This window comes from Nicotiana sylvestris, chromosome 4, assembly GCF_000393655.2.
Source record: "Nicotiana sylvestris chromosome 4, ASM39365v2, whole genome shotgun sequence".
NCBI lineage: Eukaryota > Viridiplantae > Streptophyta > Magnoliopsida > Solanales > Solanaceae > Nicotiana > Nicotiana sylvestris.
Window position 1 is genome coordinate 110,116,913 of NC_091060.1, and position 16,191 is coordinate 110,133,103.

The 16,191-nt window shown below is 37.7% G+C and overlaps 1 protein-coding gene across 3 annotated transcripts; it reads left to right on the forward strand.

Annotated features, from left to right (window-relative positions):
* Positions 1 to 394: 394 nt before the first annotated feature.
* LOC104223433 (serine/threonine-protein kinase MPS1) lies at positions 395 to 14,521 on the forward strand. Of its 3 annotated transcripts, none has more exons than XM_009774874.2 (6): positions 399 to 920; positions 1,848 to 2,267; positions 2,548 to 3,476; positions 10,310 to 10,510; positions 13,166 to 13,327; positions 13,490 to 14,521. In XM_009774874.2, exons 1-6 carry the CDS (start codon positions 731 to 733, stop codon positions 14,066 to 14,068), a joined length of 2,481 nt encoding a protein of 826 aa, XP_009773176.1. In that variant the 5' UTR covers positions 399 to 730; the 3' UTR covers positions 14,069 to 14,521. The 3 variants fall into 3 exon arrangements, with proteins under 3 accessions (XP_070028269.1, XP_009773176.1, XP_009773177.1); XM_009774875.2 differs by having other exon boundaries at positions 400 to 920; positions 1,848 to 2,258; XM_070172168.1 differs by lacking the exon at positions 10,310 to 10,510 and having other exon boundaries at positions 395 to 920.
* Positions 14,522 to 16,191: the final 1,670 nt, after the last annotated feature.

The following is a 16,191-nucleotide window of genomic DNA, read 5'->3' on the forward strand; positions in this document are numbered from 1 at the left end:
TTTTTAGCCCAATAAGAGTATTTTTAAACCTTTTCCAATAGTTTAGGAGCATTTTGAACCATTTTCCGTTATTTATAGTTGAGATACAAATATGAGTCAGTTGACTAACGGTGTGGTTCAATTTTTAGAATATCATATGCGATTATAATTCTGAAATATCTCATGGGGTTAGCTATTCCACCTTCTATATGGAATAACTAATACCATTATTTTGGTATAAAATTTATACCAGTATTAGCTATACCCACAAGATTAATATCCTCATTTATGTAACAAACGACGCCGAAGCAGATATTTAAGACCAAATTCAAATGAAGGTTAAAGTTATCTATTTTCCATAACTGAGGGGTATTTTTTGCCGTTTGAATTATTTTCTCCATAGAACACGTTGAAACTTGAACATAAAATGGATAGGGCGCAAAGTGCAAAATGACAGACACTAGGGCGCAAAGTGCAAAGGAAGCAGCCCATTTGTGGAGCGCCAAGAAGCCATTTTGAACTTAATGCGAAAGCCTTTCTCTCACCTAAGCTCTAAGATCTCTCTCTCTCTCTCTCCACAGTGGTGTTCATGGATCCACAGATTCGTCACCATTTTCATAAACTAAACACTATCTAAATTTTCATTTCTCTTATATATGGATATGCACGGATATGTACCGATATTTCTATCAGCGAATTGTGCACTACTGTAGCGAACAAATTGGAGAGAAATGCAAGTCGCAATTGATCAATGGAAAGTGAGACGGCGAACCTTCTAGAACGCCAACCAGCAGCAGCAGGGACTAAGCCCATTTCCATTCGTCCGTCAGAATCCGCCAACGTCAGCCGTTCGTTTACAACAGCGACGCCTTCATCTTCCTCATCTTCTCAGTCGGATTTAATCCGTCACATTCAAGCCATCAAACGCCCTCGTCCGCTCGGTAACTATTTCTCGATGCTGCCAATACTTTTAGGGCTTTTTTTTTTTGGGTGATAATTATCTCTTCTAATGTTTTGGCTGTTTTAGGGCTTTTTATCTCTATAGTGTAAGCTTATAGGGTTTCTGGTGACATGTCCTATCAATTTTTGGTAATTTTGTAGTATTGAGCGCAGTGGAGCTAGATTAAACGAAAGGAAAAGATATACTGTGCAAATAGGCAAAAACCAATTTTCTGGGGTAAAAAGTAAGCTGTTGAATCCCTTAGACATAAGAGAAAATTCTAGTGTAGTGGCAAAGGGAGTTCAAAAGTTGCCACTTTAGGATCCCCTTGTATAAATTCTTGGCTCTCATAATTTCTATTTTATTAATTTGCACGGTCTTAGGCTTTTCTGTTTCTCTTTTGATAAACCTCATACTGCTTGTCGTCCTGATGCATATGCATTTTCAATCTCTTTCTAAATGTTTCACTTGAAAGTGGAACCTTCTGCTAATGAGGATGCTAGAAACTGAAAAGCAATGGTGCTTTTTGGCTGGCACTTATTTTCTAATGATTGGCATCATAGTCATTATTTCCATTAAACTACTACATATATTGTTATATTGATTAATTCTGCTTTCCCCTTATCTTATCACTATAAATTTCACTATCTTCCCAGCAACGGTTTGATCATCAGTACCTTTCTGACCATACTTAAGTTCTCCTTTCCCATTTTAATTGCATCTGTTTCATGTTTGTTTTATTCTTTTTGGAAATTGCTTTCTGTTCAGCTAAAGTTGGGCTTCCAAGAGCTTTTCTCTTTTCTTTTATGTTTTGGTTTGTCTTATTTTGTCTTTTTCCTTTCTCCCAAAATTTTGGAGCTTGGCCATTCTGATTCACCACACAAAGACAACTTTAAAAGCCAAGAGATCTAACATAAGAATTCTTTAGGTACAATGCAGTCAAATGTTCTTATGCCAAGGAGATCGGTGGCTCCTCAGCGGGGAGCCTCAAAAGGCTCTACTTTGAATACAGATTGTGCACTTGATACAAAGAAGACCCAAGATGAGATTTCTCTGAGTCACAGGCTAATGGAATGTATTTCACAACCAAAGAACATTGGCTCTGTTACTGTTGAAGCTCAAGAGGATGCGATGCTACCTTCAGAATATGGTTCCACTGTGGATGCACATGAAGAGAATTATAATTCTTTCAACAGTTTGAGAGATCAACCCAGATCCTTTACTGGTCGTAGAAGCAACATCACAGCTGCTTCCTCGGTTACAGAGTGTGAACATATTTTATTGGCTGAAGGGCAGAAGAGGGTCCATTTTGCTGCTGAAAGCACTTCCAAGTCGCAGGGTAGTGATAGTATGCTTCATTTATGAACTCCTCTAACTTCACTGCATATGACCATCTTTTCTATTAGACATATCTTGAGCTTTTGCATATTTCATCGACTGAATAATCTGTTTAGTGCTTATCTATCAAACTAAAGGATGTCTTACTGGCTAATCTACTCTGTAAACTAGGTCAGTTTAGTAGTTTGCAGATTATAGTACATAGGATATATGCTTTATGCAGGTGTCAATGACCAAACAGTCACTAGAACAGTGCTTGTTATCTCATGTGAATTCACTTACATTGGCAGAAATGGATTGGGATGTAGGCAATCAGATGGAGGCTGTGACTGCTGCTAGCCAAGTCTTGAGAGATCAAAATATCCAAAGCACAGATGTGGATGGTAACAGGAATTCTTCTCTATTGGAAAATAGAACATTAGGAGCTGCAGATCAGATTCACCAATTCAGGAACTTCTTACGGAGTGATTTGAGCCATCCTATGACTCAAGCTTCAGTCGTTGGGTCATCTTGCACTACGACAACATTGATAAACTCCACATCTGCTCACATGCTAAACTCAACAACCTATTGTTCTCAACCTCATCTAACGAGCAACTCTATGGAGTCTCTGGGGGAACCTAAACTTAAATCTGAACATCAGATGCAGCCGTCATATCCTTTTCCAAAGCATGAAAACAGATTTTCAGTTGATCAGACTGCTGTGGCAGTAGCTAGTTCTACCATTGGAACTGATTCAGAATTTAAGAGACCTAATCTGGCTGAAGGACAAAAGAGTAGTATGCCGATTACAGGTGACATGCCTAAAGATACTTCCCCTCTTGAAGATAACTCAGCCAAAGAATGTGTCACCGATATACAATCAGAAGCTCCCTTGTCAAAAGTTTCATCTTCCAATGTGAAGTTGGAACCTTCTAAGTCTAAAAAGGAAGAAAAAAGCATAGGCAGTAAGGCGCCATCTTCTTCTCGTAAAAAAAGTTATGATCCTGATACTTTTTTCAAAGTTAATGGAAAGCATTACCAAAGGCTTGGAAAGATAGGTAGTGGTGGAAGTAGTGAGGTCCACAAAGTCATTGCATCAGATTGCTCAATTTATGCTTTGAAGAAAATCAAGCTTAAAGGTCGTGACTATGCTACTTCATATGGGTTTTGTCAGGAAATTGAGTATTTAAAGAGACTGAAGGGCAAGAACAACATTATTCAACTAATTGACTATGAGGTTTGTACTTTGCATTGGCATTTAAGATTTCTTTCGAAAATGATAAGTTTACTGCTGTTGGCTTATGTTCTAGTTGAAAAGATCAGGGAAACAAAATCAAAATTAAGTGGTTATTTCATGGGTGAAACAATTGAAAACATTCTGTAGCCAACAGGACGGCGATGGTAGTTGCTCATCAGTGAACATGCTGACAGAAATAGTAACAGCAGTTGGATTTGCCAAGGATTACCTCTAGCCTCTAGGAAAAGCTGCATAATTTAAAAATGCTTAAAAAGTAAACAACAACTGCCCCTCAATCCCAACTACCTAGGGCCACTGTATGAATTCTCACTATCCATGTCACTCATTCAAACTCGTCTCAATCTGATGCTAATCAATAACTTAGGCTTTCTAACACTAGAAGTTCTCTACATTTTCTACTATTGCAGTACGAACTCTAATGAGATTAAAGTCTCCTAATGGATATTGGATCTAACGTAAGACTATCTACATGACTAGGCTTTAATCCTAACTAATTGGTATCCCCGCTAAGCTTGCATGGATTCCAAGAGATTGTAGTTCTCTTAGGATAATCTCCTTCCATGTGATTTTAGGTTTATCTCATCCCCTTTTAGCACCTTCAATCACCATAGTTTCACACCTCAAACCAGTGCATTTGGAGGTGAACGTAGAACATGATCAAACCATCTCAAGCTACCTTACCTTATACCAAAAGAAAAAAAGCTTCTCAAGCAACCTTCTCTCTGCTCATTTATCCTCCATGTGTGCTATTTGCACCTGCTGCCGACTGTGATAATTTCTAATCTTGTATGATTGCATATCTATCTTGACATCCATGTTTGTGCAACACACATCTTGTGTATATGTTGGATCTTAGAGGCCGAACATTCATCCCATATAACATTGTCGGTCTTACTAGTGTTTTGATAATACTTGATTTTACTTTGGTAGGTATCTTCCTATCACATAACTTTATGATAGAATTTCTCCATTCCAATCATCCTATATTGACTATGTGTTACTTACATCTTCGTCTATCATACCATTCTCTTCGAATCTCAAGCCTAGACTTCGAATTGCTGGCTCTTAGACACTACAGTCCCGTCTGATCTCCTTACAACTTTACTCTTCTTATGTTGGCTAAACTTTACAGTGCATATATCTAGTCTCTCTGCTACTCATTCACTTACTTTCTGGAATGTTTCTCCACAGTTCAAGCTAGTTTCGTGTGTTAATTGTCTGCTAAACAGAAAAAAAAGAAAGAAGAAAAAAGCTTTTCTTTAAGTGAAGCAGATCATCCAACATTGAGCATCATCCAATAATTCTTCACCATTGGATTGATAAGATCACTTAGGCATTTGGGAACTTTATTAGATTAAAAAAAAAAGCTTTTAGTTTAGGGGGAGAGGGTGGCACTCTGGGAACATGTTTTTGAATTCCTTAACTTCTTAGACTAGTACTGATTAAAGTGAGAACTAGAAAATTCAAGGATGCTAATCTATATCAGTTCCCACATAACTTATCTTCATAGTGTACAAGTTGAATACACCTGGGATTGACCACGTTAAACTTAAACATGCTGGAATTAGAAAGCTAGTTTCAAGTAAAGCTATAAATTTCTTTTTCTCATACATATCACTATTGGTGTATGTTCAAGAAAACTTATACTCCCTCCATTTCAATTTGTATGACACACTTTCTTTATTAGTCCATTCCAAAAAAAAAAATGATATTGGAAACAATTTAACTTTATACTTTTCATTTTACCCTTAATGAGAAGCTTTTATAGCCACATTATTTTCTTTGATTTTGTGCCAAGTCAAATTGTCACACATAAATTGAAATGGAGGGAGTGGTTAAGTTTTTTGTGCTGCTATATGAATGTCCAATCTGGAAATGGACATTTCCATGTTAAGACTTTAGCAGCTCCATAGGGGAGATGATAACTACACAAGGATGAGAAGATAGAAAAAGAGAAAAAACACTTCTTTTGTGTGAGAAGGCACGGGAGAAAATATGATATATTGATATTGTGTGTTCAATACAATACAAGAGGTCCTTATTTATAGCTATACTATACAAGGACATATTACTCTTATTCCAATGTGGGACAAGACTACATTATGTACATATCTAACACTCCCGTCAAGCCGGTGTATACACATCATATGTACCGAGCTTGTTACACATGTAACTAATACGAGAACCAGTAAGAGACTTAGTGAAAATATCTGCTAGTTGATCATTCGACTTTACAAACTTTGTAACAATATCTCCTGAAAGTATTTTTTCTCTGACAAAGTGACAGTCGATCTCAATGTGTTTAGTCCTCTCATGGAACACCGGATTTGACGCAATATGAAGAGCAGCTTGGTTATCACACTCTAGTTCCATCCTGCTGATTTCTCTGAACTTTAACTCCTTGAGCGACTGCTTGACCCAAACTAACTCACACGTTGCCATAGCCATGACTCGATATTCCGCTTCGGCGCTAGATCGAGCAATTACATTTTGTTTCTTGCTCTTCCACGAGACCAAATTACCTCCTACTACAACACAATATCCATATATAGATCGTTTATCAGAAGGTGATCTTGGCCAATCAGCATCTGTGTACCCAACAATCTGCTTGTGGCCTCGATCCTCAAATAGTAATCCTTTGCCTGGAGCTGACTTTATATACCGAAGAATACGAACAACTGCATCCCAGTGATTATCACAGGGAGAATCCATAAACTAACTTACAACACTCACTGGAAAAGAAATGTCAGGTCTAGTCACTGTGAGGTAATTCAATTTTCCAACCAACCTCCTATATCTCGTAGGGTCTCTAAGAGGCTCCCCTGTCCAGGCAGAAGCTTAGCATTCGGATCCATAGGAGAGTCAATAGGTCTGCAACCCATCATTCCAGTCTCCTCAAGGATGTCTAAGGTATACTTCCGTTGTGAAATAACAATACCTGAGCTAGACTGAGCGACCTCAATACCTAGAAAATACTTCAGTCTGCCCAGATCCTTAGTTTGGAAGTGCTGAAAGAGATGTTGCTTCAGATTAGTAATATCATCCTGATCGTTGTCAGTAATAACAATATTATCAACATAAACCACCAGATAAATACACAGATTCAGAGCAGAATGCTGATAAAACACAAAGTGATCAGCCTCACTATGAGTCATGCCAAACTCCTCAATAATTGTGCTCAACTTACCAAACCAGGCTCGAGAGGACTGTTTCAAACCATATAGTGACCTGCGCAATCTGCATACACAACCACTAAACTCCCTCTGAGCAACAAAACCAGGTGGTTGCTCCATATAAACTTCCTCGTTAAGATCACCGTGGAGAAAAGCATTCTTAATGTCTAACTGATAAAAAGGCCAATGACGTACAACAACCATGGACAAAAAAAGACGAACAAATGCTACTTTAGCCACGGGAGAGAAAGTATCACTATAATCAAGCCCAAAAATCTGAGTATATCCTTTTGCAACAGGACGAGCCTTAAGCCGATCAACCTGGCCATCCGGGCTGACTTTGATTGCATAAACCCAACGACAACCAACAGTAGACTTACTTGCAGGAAGAGGAACAAGTTCCCAAGTGTCACTCGCATGTAAAGCAGACATCTCGTCAATCATAGCCTATCGCCATCCAGGATGAGATAGTGCCTCACCTGTAGACTTAGGGAATAGAAACAGTGGACAAAAAAGATATAAAAGCATAATGAGGTGACGACAGACGATGATAACTTAGACCAACATAGTGGGGATTAGGATTAAGTGTGGACCGTACACCTTGCAGAGTGCAATTGGTTGACTAAGAGGAGACAAGTCTGCAGTAGGTGCAAAATCTGATGTAGGACGTGAATCACCTGGGCCTGATGCTGGATGTGGACGGCGATGATAAGTTAAGAGTGGCGGAGCTGCAGAAGGTTGAACTGGATTATGTGGAGGCATTGGACCTATAGGTGGTGGAACTAGAGCTATAGATGGTGGAACGGGAGCTATAGGTGGTGGAGCTGGAGATGTAGAGGCAGATGGATATGAGATAGTGACTGAATCTCCAAAAGAAGAGACTGGTAGTACCTCAGAAATATCTAAGTGATTACTTGGACCTGTGAAGTATGATTGGGTTTCAAAGAAGGTAATGTCAGCGGACATAAGGTACTGCTGGAGGTCAGGAGAATAGCATCGATACCCCTTTTGTGTTCTCGAGAAACCAAGAAATACGCACTAAAGAGCATGGGGAGCTAACTTATCTGTTCCTGGAGCAAGGTTATGGACAAAACAAGTGCTTCCAAAGACACAAGGTGGAAGAGAGAACAAAGGTAAGTGGGGAAACATAACATAGGATGGAACTTGGTTCTGGATAGCTGAAGATGGCATACGATTAATAAGATAGCAAGATGTAAGAACTGCATCCCCCCAAAAACGCAACGGAGCATGAGATTGTATGAGTAGGGTACGAGCAGTTTCAATAAGATGTTTATTCTTTCTTTCAGCTACCCCATTTTGTTGAGATGTATACGGACAAGATGTTTGATGAATAATCCCATGAGATTTCATAAACTGCTGAAATGGGAAGACAAATACTCTCGGGCATTATCACTACGAAATATGCGAATAGAAACCCCAAATTGATTTTGAATTTCAGCGTGAAAGGTCTGGAAAAAATAAAAAACAACTCAGATCGATTTTTTATCAAAAATATCCAGGTGCACTTAGAATAGTCATCAATGAAACTAACAAAGTAGCGGAATCCTAAGGTAGAACTGACCCGACTAGGACCCCAAACATATGAATAGACTAAAGTAAAAGGTGACTCTGCTCGATTATCAATACGTCGAGGAAAATGAGAGCGAGTATGCTTACCGAGCTGACAAGACACACTCTAGAGCTGACAAGTGAGATAAATCAGGTACCATTTTCTGAAGTTTTGACAAACTAGGATGTCCCAACCGTTTATGTAATAAATCTGGTGAATCAGTAACAGGACAAGTTGTTGAAGGAAGACAAGATGTGAGTCCATGTGATTTAGCAAGGATAAGGTAATAAAGTCCATTTGACTCATACTCGGTACCAATGATCTGCCCTGTACTGCGTTCCTGTATAAAAACATGGTCATCAAGAAATAAAACAACACATTTAAGTGATTTGGCTGGGCGACTAACAGCTATGAGATTAAAAGAACTATTAGGGACATAAAGAACTGAATCTAAAGGTAAGGAAGGAATTGGGCTTGCTTGGCCTATTGTAGTTGCCATGGTTTGAGACCCATTGGCCATTGTGACTCTTGGAAGAGATTGAGAATACGAAATAGTAGTGAAAAGAGATTTGTTACCAGAAATATGATTCGATGCACCTGAATCAATGACCCAAGACTCAGATGATGAAGATTTAGAGACACAAGTCACGCTATTACCTGTTTGAACAACGGAAGCTATCTCAGAAGATGTCTGCTTACCTGCTTTGTGCTGAAGAAATTCAAAATAATCTACTAAAGAAACCATCCGACTATTCGAAGTATCGGTTCCCATGTTGCTACAATTAATAGTAGTAGGGTTAACTTGAAATAGTGAAAATTAGTAATTCCTTTGGGAAAACTGAAGAAATCACTGAGAAAGCACTGTTTACAGCAGGAAAACACTGTTCACGCCAGAAATACTGTAGCTCTCGGAATATTACTGTAGCAGCCGGAAAAATTCAAAGTGGTCGGAATGAAATAAAAACAGTAGAGATAGGATCGAAATTACCAGACGACCCAACTGTTCTGAAGAAACTTTTTCAAAAAATGGCCGGAAGTCCACTTCTGAAATCATTGTTCACTCCGGAAAAATATAAAAGTGGTCGGAATTTGGTGTAACCTGGATGGGTAGGCTCGGAATTGCAAGGGGAACAATCTGTCCCGAAGAATCGTCGCCAAAAAATGGCCGCAAGGTGGCGCACGCGACGTCAGAACTTCACCGGAAAATTTTCTTCCGACCGCTACACTACCGCCGGAGATTTTCACTGGGGTTTGGTCGCCGGGCAGTGACTACTCTTGTGGTAGTGTTGGATTTTGCACAACACTAACCGAGACAAAGCAGACGCAAAACAACTTTGAAAAGTCGCCGGAAAAAAGGGTTCCGGTGACTGATTTCACTTCCCGGAATCGCTGGAATTTATGCACAACGATAAATCTCTCATGATAGCTCTGATACCATGTGAGAAGGCACGGGAGAAAATATGATATATTGATATTGTGTGTTCAATACAATACAAGAGGTCCTTATTTATAGCTATACTATACAAGGACATACTACTCCCATTCCAATATGGGACAAGACTACATTATGTACATATCTAACATTTTGAAGTTAGTTTATTATGAACATTAGCACTCCTTATATAGTAATTATGAGCATAAAGTTTCCTAATTCCCAGGATTGAAAATATTATGTCATATATCTCAATGATTTTCTTGACCATAATGTAATCGTTAGGAAAATATTTACATAATATTCATGATGATTCTCTTGATTTTAACTCAGAACATTCAGTCTGTAATGTTGTAGTAGCTACAGTTTTGAAAAGCTGATAGGCAGATCTTCTTGTCTTGAAGAGTTAAAATCTTATGGGTTTATTAAACAAAAGCTGGGTTGACACAGAATGATTGATTGTTTCCAGGTATTATTGTGTTTAAATTGCTAGCTTAGCTACTCAACCTAAAGTATAGGCTTACTGATGAGGCTAGAATTTCATGTGCCTGTATTTGGTGTTGGGGGTCACTATCTGGGGTTTTCGATATCTGCAGTTTAGTTTCTGAGCAAATACTGACGTCCGTTTTGTTGTTAGGTCACAGATAAGAGGTTACTAGATGAAGTCATGAATGGTTCGATGAGTAATAATGAAAGCAGAGTCAAAGAAGACGGATACATATACATGGTTCTCGAATACGGTGAAATTGATTTGGCTCATATGCTATCTCAAAAATGGAAGGAACTAGATGACTCGGATTCAATTATAGATGAAAACTGGCTTCGATTTTACTGGCAGGTCATTTCCTTCTATTTTTCGCCTTTAACTGCAGTTAGAAATTATTGTGGAGTTGCTGTCGTGACCTAACTTTACTGTGGATTCCTTGTCCTAAACTTAAGTTGTTCCTTTAATAATTCCAGGTCCTAAATTTTTCCTGTTCTGAGTCAAAGTGAACAAGTTTTACTTTTTTAGCTAACAGGTGTACTTATTTCTCGTCTTATGATAAACTTGTAACCAATTCTTCTATGCCCTTGCATCTATCTTACTTCGGCATTCTATGTTAATGCCTTTAGTATATACCTTACCCCCTAAACTTGTACGAAAATTCTTTTACAAATCTTTTCTTAGCGACTTCCTTTTACACAACCCCCAACTTGTGAAAGTGGAACTATTGCCCCCCTAAAACCACATATGGCATGCGCATGGAGAATAAAACAATCAAGATAACAGCGGAAACCTTCTCTCTGAGGCTTTATTTGAGTGCCACGTGTTTAAGACATACATTTTTCCTTAATTCCCTTTCCTTCCCCATTTTTTACCTGTGAATTTGATGGTTTTCTGAGTTTATTTGATGAAAATTTTTACCTTCCAGAAACTTATGAAAAATTACCAAGGAAATTCTCTTTCTTTGAATCCCCAGATGCCCTCTATCGATATTTTGGGTCTCTTCCAACATTGTTTATGATTATTCTAGTACTGAAATAGAGGGGCAAATACCAGTCGGAGAAGGGCGGCAAGGAAGGAAGATGATGCTACAGAATAGTCTCTTCTTCATCACTACTAAATAAACCCTAATAATCTCACTTAAGTTTCCTTGAAGAGAAAGCATCATCTTGTTATCATATTCACTTTCTTCATCACTATTAAATAAACTCTTTTATAATCACACATCAGAAATTTGTCAAAAGCAAATTTGTTTATCCTGGAACGTGCTATCTTCTTCTTCTTCTTCCTGGTCGTCTTTCTTTAATTTCTTGCCATGTGTTTGAAGCTGCAATTCATTTGAGCATTATGATTCAGAGGTGAACTCGTGATGCAGGAGGACATTTTCCGCATCTATATTAGCTGTAAAGAGAAGGGATTTTCAGTCTGAAATTTTGCGTTGTTGGACTTTGAAACAGAGTTTTGTCAACAATACAGCTTTGCTGCGTTTGAAAAATGTTCAGGCCTTTGGGGTCTATGCATGGAAGTAAATTGACAGGGGATATGAGATAAAGCTCTACTGACTTGGTAATGTGGGCTATTCTGAGGGAAAAACCACCCAGCAGCGAATCAATGTGCATTAATGGCCTTTCCACTTTTCTTCGTTTGTTTGTCTCCTCTTTCTTTTCTTTTTTTTAGGAGTTGGGTAAGGGCGATTAAAGGTGTTGGACAATGAAAACTGAAAATTAGGAATGGAAAATATCAGCTTGCCTGTGTTGGTTGGAAATGGAGGAAGAAAAAGAGAAATAAAGGGGAAATTTTTAGTTTGCTTTTTAAGTATGCTTTTTCTTTTACTTTATGACACATATTGAGCCGTGAGTGGTGCGTGTTGTGGACTTTCGTGAAGAAAGTGATCGTAGGATGTTCATAGGATTTTAGACACGAATCTTACAAATTAAGGTGTAAACGGATGCTTGCAAAGAAAAGGCGTGTAAAAGGAATTTCCGTGGAGGGGTAAAATATGTGTTAAGCCAATATTAATTTATGTTTGACTTCAATATACATCATTATGGTACTTCCAGTTTAAGTATTTAATTCTGGAACAATTAGGATTACAGCTATCGTTCGGTTGGTGTACAATTCAGGTTGCTCAATCCGTAATTCATCTTATGCTTTTAAAGAGTTATAACATTTCATCATTCACATCTCATGCCTGCATATTGATATAAGCGTGCATTTTAGGAGGTCACAAGATTCTAGGGTCTCATTAGAAAGATGTAACAATCTCAGAGGGGTAAATCGACTCATTTGCGAATACCTTTTACGCGCTGTTCTTTGCTAACAGTGGTTTTAGCATATATTCATGAAGGTCAAAACCGACGGGATCCAAAATACCTTTCTCGGGCTTTTGGCGAAGATAAAATACTGTTCCAAGTTCTCTTATTGGGAATGTGCTTTCGATGACCATTCTCAGTATTATGTCTTGATGAGCTCTTGAACCTCAACGTTCTTTAGTACTCCTTCAAAATGAATGGTGGAAAGTTGATCCATTCCCCATTTTATTCACTCTGTTCTATCAATTTTACGGTGTATGCAATTCCATATTCAACTTAAATTCACAAACCTAGAGACAGACCTAGGGCAAAATGCCTTATCTGAGACTGGCCATCACTTAAATACAGTCCAATTTTGGAGTCTGTTCCTGTATGTCATAAGCAAATGCTATAAACAACAGAACAAAGGATCTTTAGTCAGTTGCTTTTCCAAAAATTGAGATCATTGCTTTTTCTATCTCAATCTGCAAACCTTTTTGGTTTATGGTTTTTTAGGGTACTGAAAGAAAATCTTTCAATACCCACCTCTATACCTAGTTGTTGTTGTTCGCCCTCAACAAAAGCTTATAATTCAAAGTAAGACCAATACTTATTCTCATTTTCTACTGTTGTATGTAGTACATTATGTGGTTTTGTGAATCTGGTAAAAGTTTAATATTTTTGAATTGCACTCAAAAGTTCTTAACATACTTTGCAGCAAATACTTCTTGCTGTTAACACCATACATGAGGAACGGATAGTCCACTCGGACCTAAAGCCAGCTAATTTCCTTCTTGTCCGAGGCTCACTAAAGCTGATTGATTTTGGTATAGCGAAGGCTATAATGAGTGACACAACCAACATCCAACGTGATTCACAGGTATTCCACTCTTTTGCTTTATGATTTACATGGAATGCATCTGATTGCCTCACCCCGGCAGCTAAAAGAAATAAGTGTACTTCCAAAAGGAAGATAAAAACATGGTTATCAACAATGTCAACTTCATCCTTGCTTTCTTAGTGGATGTTAATTCTTATACAGGTGGGTACTTTAAGCTACATGTCCCCTGAAGCCTTTATGTGTAATGAGACAGATGCAAATGGCAATACCATTAAGTGTGGTCGGCCCTCAGATATCTGGTCATTAGGATGTATCCTTTACCAAATGGTTTATGGGAGAACACCCTTTGCAGAATACAAAACTTTCTGGGCGAAATTCAAAGTTATAACGGATCCAAACCATGAAATCACATATGAACCTTTGTCCAACCCCTGGCTACTTGATCTTATGAAGAAGTGTCTAGCATGGGACCGAAATGAAAGATGGAGGATTCCTCAACTACTCCAACATCCTTTCCTTGTTCCCCCTGTTCCGCCACAGTTACCTGCTCCTCCGGAGCAAAGCTGTACACTGCTTCAGTTAATTGCTAAATCATGTGAAAATGATGGAAAGGCATCGATGCTATGTATGCAACTCCAAAATTTACTAGTGCACCCCAGTCAAATATCTCATGAGGCATTAACTGTATGCCAATACCAGAAGTTGCTGTGTGATGTGTCAGCACTCTGTCTTCAACTCCAAAAACAGTTGGGAAACACAGAAAGAGGCACAAAGATGTAATGTTAAAGATGATTTACGCATTAAGCCTTCTTTGGTTCCTAGGTTCTTTATGATTTTTGGCAGTTACAAGGGTCTTCATCTTTGAAGCCTTCTGCCGAGTTACCGCTGTGTATGCTAAAACTATTCGAAACAACGTGGCGATTGCCACCTGGTTTTGATTTCTTGAAGTGGCTTGCAGATAATAGGTGAAGAACTGTTGTAACTTTGCCCAGGAAACGACTCCTATGTGTGTGCACGTGTTGGTAAAATGTTCTGCAAAATGCATAATGCCATTTTCATCTGTAGTAATGCTCACTGCTCAGGCTAATTTATACTTCCGGTTTTTAGTCTTTTTAGCTCAGAAATCGTGTTAAAATATCGAATTGAATTGAGAGATGTAGAATGAACAAGCCATTTGGATAGAGATGGCTGCAATTTCAACAAACTTGTAAAAAAAAGTTAATTTTCTTATTATTTATATCCATGTCATCTTTTTTGATTCTCCTTCAGTAGTGGATTTGAGATGCAACATTATCTGTTCTTCAATAGCTTCACCGAATTACCTACTCAAGTCAGGAAGCTTTTAGATGCATCAGCTTCATTTCCTTACATTAGAGTTGGGAAAACATACATCTTTCTTTTTTTAGTTAGTGTATGGTCTCTTTGTTACATAAGCTAGGATTACTATATGTTATACTTGCAGCAAGATATGGTCTCCTGCGTTTCAAATGCATTTTGTAATACTTTTTCTATTCGATGAAGTAATCCACCTATAGCTCCAATGTTGGGACTGTGGTATCCCAGGGAAATAAATAAATAAATAAATAAAGAATTTGCATCATAGTGTTGATTTGTGGCATGAGATGAGATTTAATCGAGTAACGTGGTTAGTGAGAATTCATATGACCCTAACTTATTTGGGTCATTCGGTTTTTTTGGTTTGCTTTGCATTATGTTGTTTCTCTTTTCAGTTTTTGATTTTGAAAAAAAGTATCATCCAATTCGAACCAAAGTAAATTTGGTTAGGTTTGGGTTTTTTCTTTTTCGGCTTGATTTTTCGGTTATTCTGTTATATCATATACTCCTTCTGTTTCAATTTGTTTGAACCTTTTCGAAGTATGAGGGTTAATTTGATTTAATCTTGGTGTGAATTTAGACATAGATTAAAGTTCTAGAAGTCACGATACTTAACAATTCAAAATATTCAAAAACTAATTGCAAAAGACATGGTAAAATAACCTTATTTGATTCCCAAAATAGTAAAATATTCATTCTTTTTGAAACGGATGGAGTAAGATAATATGAATCTAATGTAATTGAATAATTATATTAATAACTATTATAAAGAAGGAGAAGTATTCCTGTCAAATCTCTTAACTATTTTTTCAAAATTCAATTCATATGATTTTAAAAGTTAGTATTGATAAGATAATTATATATATTTTGATGAGATAGCCAAACACTTCTGTTGCTGCTTTATTATATGATCTTTTATTGACTTTAAAAAGTCAATTTTTTTCTTTTTCTCGGGCCAACTTATCTCTATAAAAGCATAATGCCACAGCCAACAACAATAAGCTTGCACGCCGAATATCATAAATGTAGGCATTATTTAAAGCAAGTTAATTTCTTTACCGAGCAGATACCAAGAATCACAATGTGTTATATATATATATAATCGATTTTTTGATTTTTATTTTTTTAAAACCTAAAGTGAAACAGCTTAACATAAATAAACTGGTTCGATTTGATTTTTCTGTTTGATCCGAATAATCCACACCCTTTTTGTTTTATGTGCTTGTTATTCTTCATTGGAAGGGGAGCCTTGGCGCAACTGGTAAAGTTGCTGCCATATGACCAAGAGGTTACAGGTTCGAACCGTGAAAACAGCCTCTTGAAAAAATGCATGGTAAGATTGTGTACAATTAATAGACCCTTGTGGTTCGACTCTTCCCCTAACCCGGCTCATAGCAGGAGCTTAGTCCACCCGGCTGCTTGTTATTCTTCAAAATGCTTATGAGAGCTTGGGAGAAGTCTCAACGAGTTTTTAGCCTTGTTAAGTTAAGTGAACTTCCTCTTCATTTAGCCTGCATTTATAGGTTAAAAAAAAGAGATTTTGTTAAGGATTAGTCGTTGCAGATTGT

Excerpts from the sequence above, each read along its gene's own strand:
- LOC104223433 (XM_009774874.2), top strand. The coding sequence starts at position 731 with ATGGAAAGTGAGACGGCGAACCTTCTAGAACGCCAACCAGCAGCAGCA. Across the intron at positions 3,477-10,309 it reads TTCAACTAATTGACTATGAG|GTCACAGATAAGAGGTTACT; the intron begins GTTTGTACTTTG and ends TTTTGTTGTTAG. Across the intron at positions 13,328-13,489 it reads ACATCCAACGTGATTCACAG|GTGGGTACTTTAAGCTACAT; the intron begins GTATTCCACTCT and ends ATTCTTATACAG.